Genomic DNA, 21,941 nt, shown 5'->3' on the forward strand with positions numbered 1-21,941 from the left:
ATGCTTAATTACAAACTTATTAAAAATCTTCTGATTAATCCACAAAATTATTTTTAACTTAAATTGTTATGCATAAATTTAAATAGAAATAATACCTGGTTCACGAATTCTCGACCCTGGTCTGTTATTATGCGACGTGGTGGGCCATAAAGATAAAACATTTCCAATAGAACATCGGCCACGCTTTCAGCTGCTTTACACTAAATACGTGTGGCCTTTCATTATTACGTCATTACATACGCTCCATGTGTTGTAAACCGTGACTATGACCTCTAACCACGTGACTGTGGGTTTGCATGTTAAATTACTGAAGATATCATAGCGAACGCACGTAAATACAAAACTGCTACATTTGGCGATCCTGCCAGGACCAAAAGAAAGACAGTCTAACAATGGAAACGTCGCGATTAGACAAGTTGGAGGCTTTAACCAGAGGGTTGTTAAAGGAAAACCTTGAACTACGGGGCGAACTGAGAAAATTAAAAGGTCTGGATTCTCGGGTAGAGGTTTTAGAATACCGGATCGAAGGCTTCGAAGAACCGACAGTGAGAGCTGAACCTACGCCACTTAGGCCGGAAGTACCACCTGGAGATTTTAATGGACATTGTTATTGTGCCCAACTACTTTGTCCATTAAAATCTCCAGGTGGTACTTCCGGCCTTTGTCCATTAAAATCTCCAGGTGGTACTTCCGGCCTAAGTAGTTGGGCACAATACAAAATGCATTTTGAAAACATTGCGAAAGTAAACCGGTGGTCGGAGTCGGACAAAGGAATGCATCTTGCCGCGCACCTTACTGGAGACGCGGTCGAAATCCAAAACACGCTCACGCTGGACCAACACATAAGTGAGGTGAACGCGTCTCGCGCGAGAGGCCAATTCCACGCCGCGACGAGGGTGCCTGGCGAGACTTACGTGAGGTTTGCCACGCGTCTACGCCATCTAATTAAAGACGCGCACCCGCAGCTTCCTTCCAGTTGTCGCGAGACGTACTTGGTTGAACAATTTATTGCCGGGATCAATGACAATTCTGTTCGCCGCCACATCGCCTCACCCATTCCAGCAACACTAGCAGATGCTGTACGAGTAGCTGAAAGAGTAGTGGCCTTTGACACTCGCCCAGGAGTTTGGTTCAATCGAAGTCAAGATGAGCGCGAGGCCGGTCGCGCGAGCAGGGACTGCACGGAGTATCGTCGGTCAACAACCAACGGTAGACCTGCTGGTCGACCTTTAAACGGGCGATAACTGGTGTGTGGGCCAGCACATCAGGTTAGGAAGAAGCGGCCGATGTTAAAACTTTATTTATTAATTGTGTTGTAGGTAGTCTTCGGACGCCTGTTTGTTTTTTGGTCGATACTGGTTCGTGTTGCACCATTTTAGATAAAACGGTCTTCGATCAACTCGGTGAAGGATGTGCCCGAGATCTCCAACACGTTCCTATCGAATTCAAAAGTGCTAACGGTGAGAAAATACATACGTACGGCCAAATAAAATTAACGGTAGAACTGGCAACAGTAAAGTGTTCCAGAAATGTGGTCATCGCGTCTATTGGCTCTTCCATGCTATTCTGGGAATAGATTTTTTAACGGAGGAAGTCGACCAAATAGATTTTCGCGCTAAGACGTTGGTGATTCAAAAACGGGTGGTGCCGCTGAAAGCTGGCCCGGTATCGAGCGAAAAAAGTAATGCCGCACCGCGACCATGGAAATACCGCGTGCCAGACCACCTTAAATGCACAGATTGTCGACAGCTTCGGCAGGGTGAGTTCCCTTCTACCGTTTCACCAGTAGTGACCGCATCGTGGCTCGATGGATGGTCGCTAGATGATATACGCACGTGGCAAATTCATGACGACGAACTTAGAGCGATTCTAAGGTTGAAAGCGATCAGCCAACACCGACCTGCGGCGTCCGACTTCTTAAGTATTACCGGCAGTGGAGATTACATGCACCAGTGGGGTGCGCTAGAGGTTATATACGGGGTCCTTTAAGGATTTTTTAAGCACCTGCATGTGTTGCGCACCTCCGGGCATCTGGGTATAGACCGTACCACCGACCAAATTCAAAGGCGGTTTTATTGGCCTGGGATGCGAACCAATATTCGGGATTGGTGCAGGTGGTGCACGACATGTGCCAAGCGGAAACCCACCCATGGGAGGCACCGCAGTTACTTGCAATCAGCTATCCCTAATTACCCCATGGAAAGAGTGGGAATTGATTTTTTAGGTCCTCTGCCAGCAACAGAAAACGGGAACGCCTATATTTTAGTGGTGTGCGACTCACCAAGTGGACGGAATGCTTTGCACTCCCGGACCAGCGGGCGTGTACAACAGCTGATACGTTGGTGACTCAGCTATTCTGTCGTTTTGGAATGCCTAAGTTAATTCATTTTGATCAGGGTCGTGACTTCGAATCTCATTTGTTTCAGGAGATGTGCCGCTTGCCCGAAGTCAAAAAGACAAGGAATTCGCCTTATCATCCACAATCCTCCGGGTTGGTGGAGAGGTTCAACCGGACATTGCTGCAGATGTTGTCGTCCTTCGTGAACGGAAATCACAATGATTGGGATATCCATTTGCCTTATTTACTGATGGCCTATCGTGCCTCTAAGCACGACTCCACTAATTTCACACCTAATTTACTCATGCTAGGTCGGGAAGTCTCAGCACCCATCGACATTATGCACGGAGCGCCCGAGAACGAACGCCAACGTTGTCCGGTTCCGTATGTAGAAAACCTCCGCGATAAGATGCTGTCCTGCTTCACTTTCGTTCGTATGAATCTCCGGCGATCTGCGTAGCGACAGAAGCGAAACTACGACCGTACGGCTCTGCCAATATCGTTCAATCAGGACGATTGGGTGTGGTACTATTATCCCCCAATGGAGAAGAAGAAACTGGGAAAAGGTTGGATGGGTCCATTCCTAGTCACCCGAAAACTGTCGGAAAACTTATACGAAATACAGCGATCCGAACAGCACCACACCAGAGTGGTTCATGTGCATCACCTACGCCCTTATCATGCAGAGTTCATGCCGGCGAATCGGTTGAGACCAACGGCGAACAGTGATGAGGTAGAGGCGTCACTCGAGGGGTCGACCAGCTTTGACGACGAACTACCCCAACCAACCACGCCCGAATTACCGTACGACCGCGGTACATCGCGCTACGGGCGTCAACAACGCTTACCGCGATACTTGTTTATGTGTTTTGATTTACACCTTTTTGTGTGAATGTATCAGACCTGTTTTTTTGCGATTAGGCCTACGAAATCTGTTCGATGCCAAATCGATTGTGTTTAAACATCGTGTACTATTTTTTTCGTTAGACTGTTTCATCTTTGTTGTGTATTGGTGCGCCGTATAGTGGTACTGGTACTTTGCATCTGGGGACAGATGTCAGTCTCCGTGGGAGGGGGTAGTGTGGCCTTTCATTATTACGTCATTACATACGCTCCAGTAATCGTCACGCCATTTGGTTGTGTTGTGTGTTGTAAACCGTGACTATGACCTCTAACCACGTGACTGTGGGTTTGCATTTAAACTGTGGGCAGATTACTGATGATATCGTAGCGAACGCACGTAAATACAAAACTGCTACATACGTATGCATTAAGTTACAGGGCCAGTTAAAAAACGCCAGCTTACTGTGATGGGTTTTGCAAATACAAATTTGCTGAACAAACAAGTTGCTGTCAGCACATACTTGTTTCCACATCGGGATTCTGGAAATGGACCAATAAGATCCACACCAACAGTTTCCCAGCTACTGCTCGTCTTAATGGGATGCAGACGAACAGCAGCTGTTTGAACCTTTTCATTCAGTTGGCATTGTGGGCACTTTCTTATCTAGTAAAAGTATAACTAACCTTAAAAACTTGTTATTAAGTTACAGGGCCAGTTGAAAAACGCCAGCTTACTGGGATGGGTTTTGCAAATACAAATTTGCTGAACAAACAAGTTGCTGTCAGCACATACTTGTTTCCACATCGGGATTCTGGAAATAGACCAATAAGATCCACACCAACAGTTTCCCAGCTACTACTGCTCGTCTTAATGGGATGCAGACGAACAGCAGCTGTTTGAACCTTTTCATTCAGTTGGGATTGTGGGCACTTTCTTATCTAGAAAAAGTATAACCTTAAAAACTTGTTATGTGTTTTCAGTAGTCATTATGGGCCAATAACAGACTTCATTTAGTTTTTTTCTGTGTTATCACCCTTCCCTTATGCTCACCAGTGCCCTTCTACAGACTGGTGAAAGTAGTCTTCCATTCCTGACCTTTCATTCTAAAATAGTAAACTACTGGTAAAGACTGACCATGGTAACGTGTTAAACCTACGTTTCCTTCTTCACTTATCTTTTCTGTTTGCAAGAGAACAATGTGTTCAGACTCTCTGTAATCGCAAATAATGTTTTTTGTTAATAAAACTTCAAAACATAGGCATCCCAATAGCGCCAAAACTCTTATTGGATAATTGCAATTCGGCATAAGTGAATAGCAGCCTACGGTAGGTAAAAATGTGATTATTCTAATAAATAATAAGTTTCAACGTTTTTACCTCTAGTGTGTCCATTCCCTTTGTGTCCATTCCCTTTTCCGTCGTTGTTTTGATAAAAATTACTGCAACTTTATATTAGTTTTATTATTCTAATGTTTTCCGCCTTTTTCGTTGATGATGACGTGATAAAGCGTTGTGGTCAAAACGTCATAGTATGTTTTGAAGAGTATTGAAATGTTTAAAGGGCCTAAACACACCCCACGTCACTTTTATTTTTTATGGTAAAAATAAAACTTCAAAACATAGGCATCCCAATAGCGCCAAAACTCTTATTGGATAATTGCAATTCGGCATAAGTGAATAGCAGCCTACGGTAGGTAAAAATGTGATTATTCTAATAAATAATAAGTTTCAACGTTTTTACCTCTAGTGTGTCCATTCCCTTTGTGTCCATTCCCTTTTCCGTCGTTGTTTTGATAAAAATTACTGCAACTTTATATTAGTTTTATTATTCTAATGTTTTCCGCCTTTTTCGTTGATGATGACGTGATAAAGCGTTGTGGTCAAAACGTCATAGTATGTTTTGAAGAGTATTGAAATGTTTAAAGGGCCTAAACACACCCCACGTCACTTTTATTTTTTATGGTAAATTCATAAAGCGACCGTTTTATTGATTCCAAAAATACTTTGCTTATTAAAATTGGTCCAGTATAGGCGGAGATATTCGTCCTCAAACAAGGATCTCTAGCGCTATCTTTTTTTTACTACGAGCTACGTGAGTGTGACGTAGGAACGTACTAGTCACGTGACTGATTAATTCGTAAAAGCGAAACCTGCGTTTTTTTGTGGTTTTATGCGTTTTTTTTGTTCTCTCGTTTTTCGCTGAAAACACTGCCTCTCGCCTTTCTGAATGAGAGCGGCCACGCTTCAACAATTTTGTGACGTGTTTGTCACGTGGGTAGTACACTTCTCAATTTTTTTCGCCACGCAACTTTCAAATCAGTTTTTTGAATTTCACGGTGTTTGAGCTGGAATATCTTTGGTTATACAGAACCGATTAAAACAAGTAAGGTGTCGTTGGAATTAGAAAAACACACTCTATCGATTAAAGCGAAGTACATTTGGGATAGAAAATAAATCTTAAAACTTGTAAAACATACAGAATGCGTCGCATATAAGAACTGTTATTTTTAGTCGGAACCCGCTTTCTAGATTCCTGGTAAAATATAAGTTTCGCAAAATTTGCGCATGCGCAGTAGCCGATGGGAACCAGATTTCTGCGACACCGTATCGTTGTTAAAAGTTGGTGTATTTGGTTAACAATGCGCATCCTTATTGTTACTATCATTTTTATTGAATGCTCTTGAACTATTGATTAGGAAAGCCTGTATCATTTCGGTCAGTAGCGATAGGCCGGACCAAAGTTAGTATAGACCAAGTTAGGAAACGGCGCTCGTGTCCGCCATTACGGAGCCTACAGAGCGTGAATCGCCTATACAAATGCATGGTTGGCATGTGTTTATTTGGTTCTTGTAAGCGATACAAAGCTAGAAAACACGTATAGCGGTTGTTTTAACATTTAAAATGTAATTTCTAATATAAATCTTGTTATATACTATTAAATCTAGGAATTAATGTGGAGTAAATTAATATTTTGACTGGTTTTCGGCGTACAGTGTGGTTTAACCGGGTACTTTACGTTGGCGATTAAGACTAGCATCAATCAGCTTAGTTTACATAATAGTATATGATCGTGCTACGAATCTACAGAGCCATTCTTTACTACATTTATAATCCAACATGAGTGACATGCAGCTCCAAACTGCTTAAGTACTAGCAGATAAGGTGTTCGCGTTTTCCGATTTCATAAAGACCCGTAACGCAAAAAAGGTAGCTTACTAATTCAAGCAGAGGACCAAAAATAGTAACTTAGTATTGTTTTCCTCAATGTCGCTTCGATATTAGTCAAATTTTACACAGATACCTTAAGTTTCGTTGCCGGGTATACGTGTTAAGTTTGTGAGCCAAAAAGTAAAATCACGGCAATTTACATGCAAAACTGCAGCTAGATACACCAGTTTATGGTAATGTTATGCGTTTGTATTTTTATATTTTAAACATGTTCTTTTATGTTTTTGGTTAGTAAACCTGATATTTTCTGTTTTTTTACTCTTTAATCGATTGAGTGTTCAATAAAAGTTGATTATTTTTGTGAGGTTTATTATTGTGATAAGATATAACATTAGTAGAAAGCCATTTTTACGCGCAGAAGTGCTTGGTATTTAAAAAATCGCAATATTTAAACGAAAAACAGCACCTAGCAATGATAAAATGCTATGCCGTGGGCTCCGTAATGGTGGCGACTATGACGTCATAGACGCCAGACAATGGATAACAAGACTCGTTGTTTTACAATCCGTTTCCTAACTTGGTCTATACTAACTTTGGGCCGGACCATACACATTTTACGTATAACAACTTTTGGCGATCCTGCCAGGACACTGTTACCGCTGGACTGTTTCTTGAAGAGCTTGTATGGTACTTTTAGTGTTTTTTCAATTTAATCCTGTTTTTACGGCATTTTATCATATCACCACCGCCCTACTTGTCCGCAAGAGATTTAACGTATTCGGAGGGGGATTGTTTAACTCTTACTTTGAGAGCGTAAAAGTAAGTCATGAGATAAAGCGTGACAACAATAGGGCAACTTTAAGGAAAGGCCCGTTACATTTTTAATTTGCCATATAAAACAATTGTGAACACAGCCATTAAATTCGGCGTTTGTGAAGCATTTATAGGCTGGTTAGGCTAGAGCGCGACAAAGTTGCGTGCTTCTTCAACAAATCCAACCCATGAATAAAAGGCATTAAAATGCTTTCACTCTTTTTCAAAACATGTTATGGACTGACAACCCTCAATTATGTGGCGTGAACTAAAGATGACGGGCCCGATTAACACGCGTCCCGTATTAAATACCAAGACTGTATACGTAGCTAAAACTTGTTGAAAAGTCTTTAACCATAACGATGATGAATTTAGTAATTCATTTTTACAACTTTATGAATTTGCTCCTCGTCCTATTGAAATGTCGGGAAATAAAAATATCTAGGCCTAGTCTTAATATCTATCTCCGTTTGATTCAGATTATACAAAAAGACGTTCCTTCATTTAATGTAATGAGAGTACAATATTGTTGAAATGATTTTTCCAATGCAAAATACCACAAGCACATAAGCAACGTGCAGTTTTTCTTTTGGAGAATTTCATTTTAAAAATAAGCTTAGAATCAATGGTAGAAAGCATGGGATCAGGGTTGGACAAGCACGCATGAACTGGTGACATGGCTCATACACTAACGGATAAGGAGTTATTTTGGATTTGAAATTTTAACCAGCATACACCGAAAATGTGATAAGCTAATAAGACAAGTTATGGAAAATTTTAAACTGCAGCACAAACAAAGGAGCATTCGTAAAAGCGAAGACATCACGACTTCTAGATTATTTTTGCAATAACAAACATAAAACAATTTGGACTAGTGTGCGTGTGTGTTTAAACCATGATTTAAATTTAATTGTTTATTCTTTGTTTTTGTTTAACTAGTTTATTCTTGGGTGTTATGTCGTCACAGTATTGGTGCTAATTGGCCATGTACTGAAATTTCCAACTGTGGAATTCATTCTAAGTTTTAGTTTATTCTTTGTTTTTGTTTAACTAGTTTATTCTTGGGTGTTATGTCGTCACATTATTGGATTGTTTATGTTTAACTAGTTTATTCTTGGGTGTTATGTCGTCACACAGTATTGGTGCTAATTGGCCATGTACTGAAATTTCCAACTGTGGAATTCATTCTAGGTTTTAATTTTTTTTTCAGATACACCAAAGAAAAAGATAATAAATTTGTCTGACAGCGAAGTAACCCCCCAAAAAAGAAGAAGAAAATTGCCGTTTTAGAGTGTTGTCAACACTACTTAAAATTTCGCTTCAAGTTTTGTTTTCATTTTTCCATTCTTCAATGTGCTGTTTAATATTAATAATGTAAGTGTTTTAATGATCAATGCCTCAATTTATTATTACCTGCTGGATAAAAAATTTATAGGTTAATACGATTTTCATTATGGTGTTCAGGTGTACTATTTTATATTTTTAGTTCGTGTATGCATTTTTTGTTGTCAATGACTGTTATTTATACAATTACACTCTCTTTTGTTGTTCATGACATTTCTTCATTCAAGTTCCCAAAACTGTTCTTTATGCAATTGGAATTTCATTCCAAACCGACTGTATTGTCCCAAAAGTTCTTCTGTTCGTTGTTCATGACTGTTCTTTATGCAATAAAGACTTTATAGAAGTCTCCGAAACTGTTCTTTATACCATTGGAATTTCATTCAAACCGACTGTATTGTCCCAAAATGTAATTTGTTGATAAAAAAATGTGGCCAAACGTTAGGCGCCATGTTTTAGCAATGTAGTCCTACTCTCTACTGCCATCTGCTGGTTACCAATGTTCTTTATTCATAAAAAAATGTGGCCAAACGTTAAGTGCAATGTAGTACTCTACTGCCACCTGCCGGTCACCAAAGCGTAAATTAAAACACTCCCAAAAACGTTTCAGAAAAAAAACAAAACGTTTTTGACCATAACCTACCATGTATTGTCCCAAAAGTTATTTTGTTGATAAAAAAATGTGGCCAAACGTTTGGTGCCATGTTTTAGCAATGTAGTCCTACTCTCTACTGCCATCTGCTGGTCACCAATGTTCTTTATTCATAAAAAAATGTGGCCAAACGTTAAGTGCAATGTAGTACTCTACTGCCACCTGCCGGTCACCAAAGCGTAAATTAAAACACTCCCAAAAACGTTTCAGAAAAAAAAAACGTTTTTGACCATAACCTACCAAAAAACGTTTCGAAAAAAAAAAGTTTCTGACCGTAACGTAGGTTTCGACCGTTAGTGCATTGGCGTACAGATTGCATAACTCGCACCTCGCTCAACAGAAATCGGACTCCAGCAGAAAAGTAATGACTCTATGACAAGTCCAGGTTACAACCCAGTTTATTCGACAAAACGACATCACGCTACAGATAACAATGAGAACTGCAAAGGCATTACAAGGCCCAACTGCCAGTCCATACAGCACTGGAAGAGCTTATAAAATGGCGAGAATTCAAAATGCAAGAAGAAGCATTACACACAAGAAGACATTATACAGCAAGGCAAAGTTTCTCTGCATTGTCACAGGAAAAAGTCTCTCATCATTATTTTGATAAACATGCAAGCATTGTTATACATGGGTTACAGGAAACAATCAAGGCATAGGCGCCTAAGCCGGTCAGGAAATGCCTAACCTGGAATTTTTAAAGTAAATATATAATTTATTATTTTTTCGTAATCGCAATTGCTTTAACGATATTACCACAAGCCCACACTTCTTAACGCGTCACAGCCAGTAACTTACGTCCGTAAAATCTCGTTTAACATAAAATACGCACACAATTAGCCATTGTTTTCGAAACAAATGTCTGTATTGACACGCACAGACTTGCAAAGAAATAAAAGTTTTTTCTATCTGACAAAAAACATACATTATTTGCGTTACCAAAAATAAAAAAGAAGGTTTTTCCCTAAACTCGAAATTTTGAACTAATCGTTGAAACTTCACTGAATTTCCGAGCCCCGTAAATGACGGGAGTATATCACATTCTCGTTGTAAATAAGGGCAACAAATCATTTAGAAAAATGCACAGTCATACAATTGATTGTGACGACACTACCAGAAAGTAACGTGTCCTTAAACGAATATTAACCCATAAAAATTACAAATCAATAGTTTTTGAAAATGTATTACCCGTACAAAGCAAAACGTATGCAGCAGGCGCAAATTTCAAGCTACTTTAGGTCCGCAACCGCTACAGCGAATGGGGTTGTAGAAAAGCCTGTTACTGCTTGTGCTAACGTAGCAGAAGGTGAGAGCACAGTAACAGACGAGACATTGCCCTCATCACCGCCACAATCTTCTTGTATAAAGCCGCAGAAAACTTCAGGCAGAAGCTTTCGTGCAGATTGGAAATTAAAGTACAATTGGCTGGAATATAGTGCTGCACAGGACTCGGCGGTACGCAAAACATGCAAATGGGCAGTGGAATGTAACACCGTGTGGGGGGCGGCCAATGTTGAAGTTGTAGTTCGCGCTCCGCAGCCTCGCGACGACGCTGTTCCATCCTCCCCGACGCACACGCTATCCGACTCCGCAACGCATTGCACACCGATCTATGACACTAGTACGGCACATCTCAGTTTATTACGCGGTGAAAGTGCGGCATCGTGCTTAGAGGGAAAGTGAGACAGCAGGGTATTACAAGCCCCCGTACTGCCTCACAGTACAGGAAAGGTTTATATAACGAAAAACACGTGTAGCAAAGCAATAAAACGTGTCATTGGCATGTGGCAATTGCCTCGACTGGCATGCACACAACTGGGTAATTGTTTCATTATCACGATTAGAATGACGGGAAAGTAGATGTTACGAAAGCAGCGAAACTGCATTTCATTCCTGTAAAGCAAGCAGATATTTTTCCATCATGGCTGACGAAACAACGGATATTTCTACCAGGGAGCAAGTTTATGTGTGTGTGCGATATGTGGATAGCCAACTCTACAGGAGCAGAGGATTTATTTAAGTTATTGAAGAATTGTCTCGTTTCATTTGACTTGGATTTGTCGCTTTGTCGTGGACAGGCATATGACGGTGCCGCAAACATGTCTGGCTGCCATACAGGGGCTCAGCAACGCTTCAAAAATTTGTACCCACAGATGTTATATGTTCACTGTGCAGGTCACCAAATAAACCTCATTGTACAAGATGCCGCTAAATGCTCGGTCGAAACTGTCCGAGCATTGAGTACCATGAATATGCGGTTGTGAATTTTGTCGCAGCTTCGCCAAAACGTCTTCATAGCTTTAAAGATTTTTGCAATAATTCAGATTACCATTTGGTTCGTTCTTTGCGGCCTTTATGTGGGCTGGCTCTCCGTTTTGCTGCTATAGATAGCTTTCTCCAACAGTACGATGCTGTTGTTAGTTGGCTGTCTTCTCTAAACATGGATACTACGATCGATTGCTGCACAAGGAGCTTGGCAAAATCGAATCTTCCTTCTTTGGAAAATTTTACAGTATATTTCGCCTTTGGAAAATTTTACAGTATATTTCGCCTTAAGAGTTTTGCACAAAATACTGCTACACGTTCAGCCTGTCCACACAGCAGTTCAAAAAATAGGAATGGCAGTAGTATCCAGGTTTAGGTCGTTAATGGAAACGGTGTGTGTTATTTTGTGCGGTCTTTCCAAAATTGTCCGCCAGTCAATTCTTTTCAACACTGTTTATTAAAATAGTGTCTAGCTGCACATCTGCAATAATTAAAAGATATCCTATTGAAAATCTAAAAATACCAGCTCAAATATTTGTTGAAACAACCAGTTCATTATCGGCCAAACAAGCAATTACAAACTTTTACAAAAACGATATTGAAGAAAACAAATTGGATTCTGAATTAGAGCAGATCCTGAATATTTACCTAAATGAAAAATCGATATCTTTGCAAAACATGGATGACGTTCAGAGGTTGTTTCGGAATAACGATGTGTTCAAAGAATTTTTTCCGAATTTATGGAACTTGGTTGTGTTATATTTAACAATCCCCTGCACAAGTTGCGCCAGCACCCTCCGAAGGCTCAAGTCATATCTACGATCTACTATGTCGCAGACACGTCTGAACCACACCTGCGTTCTAAATGTATTTAAAGAGCGTGTCGATGATTGCATTTCCCTGGCATCGGTTGTTGACGAGTTTATTGATAGAACAACGGTTCGCAGAAACATCTTTTCAAGTCTTCAGAATTGTAATCAGTTACTCATACATACACTTTAAACAACTGTTGTTTCGTTAATAAAACTGTTTCAAATCAGCATTTATATTTAGGCAACTACTACTACTAAGGACTCCCGTACTACTCCTTTGCGCTAGATACTTGACTGCATAGAAATCTGCTGAAACCCATACAAAATCTAACTTACGTTTATGACGTGTTAATCTTGCGTGTTCTCTATTCGAGTATTATACAATATACCAGCGGTATTTTTGTTTGATCGGCGGTTTCCTGTACTTGTTACGTCATAGGCATGGGTTGTTCCGAAGCTATCAGCGTAAAGAAAATATATAAGTTTAGACGTGCTTTGAAAGTGCGACTATTGTTTTCCAAATTCGTGAGCTGTTAAAACCTAGGTTTATTACTACATAATACAGATTCACACGTTGATTATAACAGCCATTCACACATTCCTGATTTTGAAAAGCAGATGTTTTATAACTAACATAATGTTGGCAGTTTTGCGTTTATGGCCTCGAATGGCCAGTTTAGCGATGTTTTATCATAGGATTTACAACGTTGTGTCGCAATTTATACAAAAATCACAGAAACAAATTGCAACCACTGCAAAAACGATTTGAAATTTGAGACCTGCTAAGTTTGCCTAACCTGGCTCATAAAAACTTAGGCGCCTATGAATCAAGGTGCATATTGCATAAACATTACGCCAGCTGGACAGACCACATTTCTTTGCCTTGATTCCAATGTTTGCATCATCAGTGTTGTCAATCTTGAAAGTCATTCTGGTCAGTGTTTTTGTACTGGGGAGCTTTCATATGATGCTCTTGAAGATGAAAAATAAACAAATGCCCCGGCAAGTGCCTCACCAGAATACACAAGCTAAATAAGCAGTTGCGTTTGAATTTCTGTAGTCTGTGAGAAGCATGTGCGGCTTGGCGTATGCCACAACATTAACAGAATAATGAACTGTCTGTGCTATTCTTGGCCATCTGTCCAGCCAAAGAAGAAATTGTAATTATAAAGGCAAGATAAAAACATTTATGATGAAAATTCTTTGAAATTTTGATGGCAAATAAAGGTACACTGTCTTCCAGGACTGGATGATGACAAAATTATAAATGAAATAATGGAAGCAGAGAAGGAATATTTGTTTAAGCGGTTGGAATCAAACTTTTGTGGACACACAATATGTTGTTCCTTGGAATGGACTGCAGCCATCTTGACCCTATATTAGTTACATGTGGTAAACAGAAAATTGGTGTTTTATCATCTGCATCTTAGTTCATATCCACTTGTACAACCTGTCACATAACCAGCCATCACATGATTTCTCACTATATCTTGCATACAATCATTTTGTTATTACATGTAACCTATTTCAAAACTGACATTGCCTTTACCAGCATATACAAACCACAAAAGGGATAGCATTTCTTTTTAATTTGACTCATCTTTTTATTGTACAAATGTAAATGTGTTTTTTTAAAATTACAATGTAACCAAAAATAAACTCAAATGACAATTTCTAAATTTATGTGACCTGGTGCAACTCAACAGTTTAAGAAGGGAAAAGTTATCTTTAACTATGATTAGCCTTTGCCTCGACTGTGTCAATCTGCCCTGCTATTCTACCTCATACATCACTTCTCAAGTTTTTTTTTTGATAGAGCAGGACAGAGGTCCCTTCTTGGGATCAATATTAGGATTATATGACAAAAACAAATGCCAAAAAGGGATTTCGAAAAGCAGGCAGTCTACTTAAATTCAAAAATAAACTCGGAAGTGGTAGGTCTTGTAGTTCAGAGAATATTTATAGTTAGAAAAATTTTGCTAAAACGCCTGTGTGTCTTAAACAAACATAGCTTCAGTTAAGATTTCACACTGGTGGCCAATCATAAACATAATACACGCAAGCTAAATAAAAAACAAAACATTTATACTGTACTAAACTGCTAGAACTTAGAGCAAACACTATCTAATGCGATAATTCGTCAAATAACTCATCAAAACGGTCTACAATTCGTACAAGCGCTGCAAAACCATCCGCCTCCAGTTTCGAGAGAGGCGCCGACGGTGTCCAGGCCTGTTATAGAGGGCGCCATGTGTTCGGCGGATATTTAGCAATAATCTCGATTGGGACTTTGCGAATCGTTTATATATTTCCTGTGCATAAAAGCTGAACACATGTCGTCCTTGTGACGTCGGAAACGCGCGGCGGCAATACTGTTTGATCGGCAGACGCGATATAGAATGTGAGAGACTTTGGAAGTGAGGCCGGCGATTAACACATTTTCAGTTAGATGTGTGTTGCAACTGATGAAAACTTCTGTAGATTATTTCCAATTTTCAAATGTAATAAAATTAAAGAAATGTCTCGAATAAATTATCTTGTTCCGATGAGTTAGCCATTCTCTCTTTTGCTGTCAGTGAGTTTTTTTTAAATCGAGGCGTTGCCTTACGTGCCTACGAAATAATTTTTGGCAAACTATCTATACTTGAATGTGCATACGTTTAAAGACAAATATTCAACCTGTTTTTACGTACCTGTAGGCTAAATAATCAAGGTGACAGTCGTTATTATGACGTAAATAATCAACGTGAATTCTATTATGTCGTAATCATTTGCCACGTAAAACAATCGCTATTATGATGCAATGAATCCACGTGTGAATCCTTTATTATTTTGTAATAAATATTATTTTGTGGCTAAGAAACATCGTAAATAAGGCAGTGCTCTAGTTCTAGGTCATGTTCAAGGTGTGTTTATTTTACGACGGACGCGTCTGTGTTTTTCTGTTGATTTATTTTTTCTAGTTCTAGGTCATGTTTATTTTACGACGTACGCGGCGTCTGTGTTTTTCTGTTGATTTATTTTTTCTAGTTCTAGGTCATGTTTAGGTTCAAGGTGTGTTTATTTTACGACGCGTCTGTGTTTTTCTGTTGATTTATTTTTACACATTACCCAGGGCAAGTTAGTATAGACCAAGTTAGGAAACGACGCTCGTGTCCGCCATTACGGAGCCCACAGAGCGTGAATCGTCTATACAAATGCATGGTCGGCATGTGTTCATTTAGTTCTTGTCAACAACGGCGCTTGTGTCCGCCATTACGGAGCCCACAGAGCGTGAAACGACCATACGAATGCATTCTAGCAGTTGTTTTAACATAAAATATAAGTTCTAATATAGACCTTGTTATATAATGTTAAATCCAAGAATTAATTTCTAGTAAATCAGTATTTTAACTGGTTTTCAGTGTACAGTGTGGTTTAACTGGGTACTTTACGTTGGCGATTAATACTAGCAGCAATCAGCATAGTTTACATAATAGTATATGCTCATACCTACGAATCTACAGAACCTTCATTTATAATCCAACGTAAGTGATTATGAAGCTCCAAACTGCATAAGTACTAGCAGATAAGTGTTTGCGGTTTCCGATTTCATAAACCTAGAAAGAGTGGTTTATTATTATTAATTCAAGGAAAAGACCAAAAATAGTAACTCAGTATTGTTATTCTTAATGTCACTTTGATATTAGGACAATTTTACAAAGATAGCTCTGTTTCGTAACTTGGTCTACACTAACTTTGGGGCAGTCCTACGATGGCGAAGCAAACATAAGCGGAAACATTAGCGACGTACAAGGACAATTTTACAAAGATAGCTCCGTTTCCTAACTTGGTCTACACTAACTTTGGGGCAGTCCTACGATGGCGAAGCAAACATAAGCGGAAACATTAGCGACGTACAAAGACGATTTAAAGATAAATTTTCGAAAATGACGTATGTTTATTGTGATAGGCACAAACTTAATTTAATTGTTCAGGACGTTTTCAACAGAACAAATGAGGCAGACACCGCAATATCTGTGCTGACCAATGTTACAAATTTTATGAAGTCGTCCCCACATCGTCTCGCTATGTTTAATAATTTTTGTTTGAGTGAAGATCGAGATAACGTTGGAAAAAGTTTAAGGTCAATGTGTCCTACCCGGTGGGTGATGAGCTATCCCGCTTTGGATGCATTTCTAAGGAACTATGAAAATATTTTGGATTGGTCAAACTCGGTTAGGCAAGAAGGAACAACTATGCGTAATGCAGCAATGTCTCATTTAAAATCCATGGAATCATTTACTGTTTATTTCAATTTCCGTTTGCTACAGGCATTGATGCAAATTATTCACCCTGTTCATGTTAGAGTCCAAAGTTCTGAACTAACTGTAGACCGCTGCAGAAACTGAATAAATAATCTGTTGATTTCGCTGTCTGGTGACAACGAAGCATGTGCTATGGTGTTCTTTAACGCTTGCAAATCATACGGCCAAAATATTGGTCTCGGCTTGCCCTCTCGTCCGAGACTAGGGAGACGAAGTCAGGAACTACATGATGGAAACGAAATAGAAACTTTGTTTAAGCAAAAGTGCATCAGTTTTTTTAAACTGCATCCAACCCTATTACTGTGCGGTACCCGCAACCTAACTTATCTTTTATTTTCAAGGTCAAAAGTATACTATTCAAGCCGAGTTCTTCCAGTGATCTGATTGAAGACATTGCAGCTGTACACGGAGACCAATTACATGCAGAAAATATTCGAGTTGAAATGGGTACACTGCATAAATTTCTACTAGGGAAGAAATTGCAATGTTAATTTCACTAGCGATCTGGCGGTTGTTTTTTTGCTGAGTATTTTTCTGTCATTGCCATCATGTTCCAGCAGTGAAGCTGAAAGAATGTTCAGTGCCTTAAGACAAATCAAAACCTACTTGCGATCCACGATGAGTCAACAAACACTAAATCATGTTTGCTCAATTTATGCACACGATTCAGATGTGTCATCCATCGATATTAAGGCCCTCGTTGATGAGTGGATACGAAGAACTTCTATCAGAAAAAAAGACTTTCGCTCTTTCTCCCTCTATGCCGACTGGATATTGAATTTACCGTTTAAACTTTCGTTTACGATTCTTTTTTTAAGTGCCTCAGTTTTACTTGTTATTTTCGTTTGATTATTTACTAACGCCCGTCGTGTTCTTTCGTTGTTTTACAAAATACAAAAAAAGGTCACTTGATGTATTTATCCCATTATTGCCTAAGTGTGTGGCGAAGTGATGTAGTACTGCTGGCCTGCTTTGCACGTTTGTATTTTTAGGAATTTGTTGGTATTAAGTTAATTTAAAATTATAAAGAATGTATCCGAACTGGATGAATGAAGTCACCAGCCTTAACATTACAACGAGTTGTAGCAAAATTAAAAGCGATTACGCACAGAAGTAAATAACACTCAGGCGACGTTTCGCACACGCTAAGTAACCGCCGCAATTCAGACACAATGTAGTTCATTGTTAAACGAGGTAACAAGCATATTAACCTTTGCCGCCCTGACATATTGAAAGTTTTACGCCTATGCCTGCATACCAACTGGCTTCAATGTTTTGGGAAGCAGTAATAATCTGTGAGATGAGGAATGTCCACATTAATGCCATTGCCATTATCGCAAATGGAGCATAATCAAATGGGAATGTTTTTGAATTTATAAATGGGTCAAAATTAGACAGTCATGCCGAGTCAGTCGTATGCTGCCCCGATTCCATGTGGACCTGAAAACCCCATATTAATTATCAGCGATACTAGTCACCTATTAAAGGTTAGCAAAACATTGTGTTTTTTGTAAACAAACATTAAATGCATACACATTTGATTGATTTGCAGACAGCAAAAAATTCTCTGTACTCTTTTAAGCCAGGTGGTACCAAGTACATGCATAAGGATGGCAAAGATATACTGTGAACCCACATTCAAGAATTATTTAGTTTGGATTCCAAAACCCCACTTCACAAGAAATTTGGCACCCTTTCACATGAACCTAAATTATTACAACAAAGTAGTTACTATACAAGTATGTTGTTATAGTTGTAACAACTTACTCTTATACTTCAGATGAGTGTATTAATTGCAAAACACCTTGGAGCTGAAGAGTTAGTGCGGCCTTAAAGCAAGATGTTGGCGGTGCAGATGGTACAGCAGAGTAAGGTTTGCTAATGAACAAGTAGGCTATGATACACATACTAATTACTAACCTATAACAAGTACAACTTTACTATGAATTGTCCTTTAGATGGTTTAATATTGTGACTTGCACTGCTAAAGATCCAATTCGTGCAATCGATGATGAAAGGCTAATCCTGTCTATCTAGACCTTTCATTCTATACTTACTAGAATAGTCCCTAATAACGCAACTTTACCCAACGCACCATTCTACACTCGAACATTAATTGAAAACACAATGTTTTAAATGTTGTTTCACCTCATTTGAAGAGAAAAGAATTTTGGCCAAGCCCACCTGGGAAGCTCTTATTTTTACTATCAAAAATATCATAATAATCACCGAACGATTGTTAAAAACAATGCCCTATGTGTGCCTTGGTACATTGACCCAAGATGTTTTGGAGGCAACATTTGGAAATTCGGTACATTTATGTACAAGTTATATCTGTGCAATAGATGTCTTACTGCCAATAACAACTTTTTTATGTTTACGTCACAGCGGTCTTACATGCGACGAAATATCAATCCTAACATTAGTCAAATAGGATACGGGGTGACAGCACAGAAACAAAAAAAGAGTAGAGCGCGCAACTGCCCAAAACCGTGATATATTCTTTTTTCTATTCACGTGACCGCCAACTCCGTCCCCATTTCGCTTGGTCTATATTGTAAAAGATAGGCGCATAGTAGTTTTAAGAGGTTTTAGCGGTTTATTATAAAAACTACACCAACTGTTCAAGTTTATTGGGCCAGTTTAGTTATTTGGTAGGTTAACGCTTACAGTTTACCACGTTTAAGAAATTTAATTATTTAATAAATTTAATTAAAAACCTATAAAAAACGGGTTGTTACAAATATATACATGTTAGAAAATAATTGTTTTACCCTATGACTTGAAATCAAGTCAAAACACGAAGAAAAAATACATAAAACGCCCTTGACTCCATTGACTACAACGGCAACGACCCGCGAAAGAGGAGATGCGCGTTCTATTCTTTTTTATTTCTGTTGGTGACAGCAATATCACAGCGTAAAATCATTAAAAAGATAAAAGGTGGTAACACAAACTTCGGAAAAAATCCTTGGACGAGTGTTTGTAAAGAACCAATGCCAAAACGTACTAAGTTTTAAAAGCTCTCATTTAAACAAGGCAACGACCCGCGAAAGAGAGACAGTGTATCAAGCTCTCTCCTTTGCCGACATTGGAGATGCGAGTCCTATTATTCTTTTTTATTTCTGTTGGTGACAGCAATATCACAGCGTAAAATCATTAAAAAGATAAAAGGTGGCAACACAACCTTCGGAAAAAAATCCTTGGACAAGTGTTTGTAAAGAACCAATGCCAAAACGTACTAAGTTTTATTTCTGTTGGTGACAGCAATATCACAGCGTAAAATCATTAATTTCTGTTGGTGACAGCAATATCACAGCGTAAAATCATTAAAAAGATAAAAGGTGGCAACACAACCTTCGGAAAAAAATCCTTGGACAAGTGTTTGTAAAGAACCAATGCCAAAACGTACTAAGTTTTAAAAGCTCTCATTTAAACAACTAAGTGAGTAAATTATGTCAATGAAATTGTAGAAATTTCAACAAGGAAACTAATTTTAAATTCTAACTTTTACATATATTTTTTAAGGTGCCTTTTAAACCTGGTGTGTAAACTTTGATGAATTGGTTTTATAACTACGAAAACCATATTTTGCAAAGTTGTGTCCTAATACTTAGTTCTGCAACGAAGTATAAAACTTTAACAATGATAGACTCGTTTTGCCCAGACTCATGCATCTCACATAAATTTGTAAAAAATGAGTCCTGTTTACTTAATATTATTTTGAAATTCCTCTCCTTAAAACCTTTACTGGTTTCTATACTGTTTTATTATTAACATTTGCATCAACGCCTCAGTTGGAAATAAGAGGTGTTTTTCATCCATTTCCATTCAATTTGCAAAACTACCTTCAGGCTCCTCCTTTGGTAAGTAACTTATAACCTCTACTGATTCTGGAAATTTCTTTTTTGCCTTTTTCAATAGAAATCCTCCAATATATTCAATAATCTCTAAAACGTAGTATACCAACTTAGCTACGGCATTTACTATTTACATTTTAGTATGGTAAACTATACCTGTTTCTGTTGCATCTACGCCTGCAACTACAATCTCTGACTTGTTTTTGTATCAACAACTGTGCAGCATAAAATTGGGGAAACCCAAGCAGTTGAGACGCATTCAAACAATAGTTTGGATACAAAATGTACAACTTTGGAAGACTTGAATCTTTATTAAACGTTTCCATTATTTCACCAATGCATTTTGCACATTGTTGAGGCATTGTTAGGTCTGCTGGAGTATGAGGGATATTATAGTATGCCCGAAGCATCTCAGTTGCTAGATTATAAATAATCTGTTTACTTTTCTCTGTTTCACAATAAACATCAGCTTCACAAATAACCTTACAAATACTTTCTTCAAATAAACTTTCCCATTCACTCCAACTAAAGCATTTTTTCTTCAATCTGAGCTGGACTAGCTTTACTTGAACATGCCATCATAGATATCTAAACATATAGATAGGAAACTAAAGTGATTTTTGCACTTTAACTGCTAATTTCCGAAATATTATTATTTAAAAAGAAACAATTTACGTTAATATCAATATTTTTCTTTATATTTGAAAGTTTCACGTTATAATATAGTACTTTGTTTGAATTATCAACGAAAAACCAGTTTCAGACGCTTCACGTTTGACTGGATCTGGTATAAACAGATCGAACGCATTAAATCAGTCCAGTCTGCAGAGTATGACACGTCGCACGTGTATGCGCAAACTTTTAGTTTTGAACAATATCTTATATATTCTGCAGACTGGAATTTATTTACGTTGCTTCAATGTGTCAAATGGCTTACATTAAATATTAAGCAAATATTCTCAAACAGATACATAGAATATAACAGGAAATTTAAATTTCATAATGTGCAGCAATTTAAAGGAAGTCAGAGAAGCGTTGCTTGAGCTTGAGCAAGTTCGTGTCACATTCACCTGTGAAAATTGTAGTGCTTCATTTTATGATCCATACGATTTAACCATTCACAAAGAGAGTCACAACAAAGTTGATACTACAGACGACGAAATAAGATTGATATACCAGGCAGCCCTTACAGCATCCACTTCTATAGGTATTGTAATTCCAGAAAAGTATTATTCAATGCCACAGCAGTCATACAAAACCATCAAAGATTTAGTTGGAAACTACAAACAGCATCAGAATTGTGAAAAATTGTACATGGAGTATAACAAGCTTTGTATGAATGCAGATGAAAATCTAGGAATGCCACAACACTTGGCTGCTCAAATTTTAATAAAAATTCTGGATGCAATCGCAAACCAAAAAAACAAAAACGCACAACATACCAATGCTGCTGGTTACAATATCGAGAACATAGGCGAACGTGATCTAGGTATGTATATAAAACTCTAAAATTTTCATTTGTTTTCGGAGCTGTGAGTT

General features: G+C 38.4%; 1 protein-coding gene across 3 annotated transcripts in view; it reads left to right on the plus strand.

The window, feature by feature from the left end:
- Nucleotides 1-21,941, plus strand: part of LOC149733223 (uncharacterized) — an 81,444-nt gene that overhangs the window by 54,495 nt on the left and 5,008 nt on the right. For 2 of the 3 annotated variants that reach the window (XR_016385373.1, XM_089881946.1), the window contains exon 1: nucleotides 21,187-21,891. Coding sequence is in view for 1 of the 3 variants with exons in the window: in XM_089881946.1 (XP_089738072.1) it covers nucleotides 21,405-21,891 (487 nt within the window). In the remaining 2 variants the exon portion in view is untranslated. Of the gene's footprint in view, nucleotides 1-21,186; nucleotides 21,892-21,941 lie in introns of those variants that run through there. The other variant, XR_016385374.1, reaches the window with a different exon arrangement.

Source organism: Ciona robusta, chromosome 7 (assembly GCF_009617815.1).
Source record: "Ciona robusta chromosome 7, ASM961781v2".
In the NCBI taxonomy this organism is placed as follows: Eukaryota; Metazoa; Chordata; class Ascidiacea; order Phlebobranchia; family Cionidae; genus Ciona; species Ciona robusta.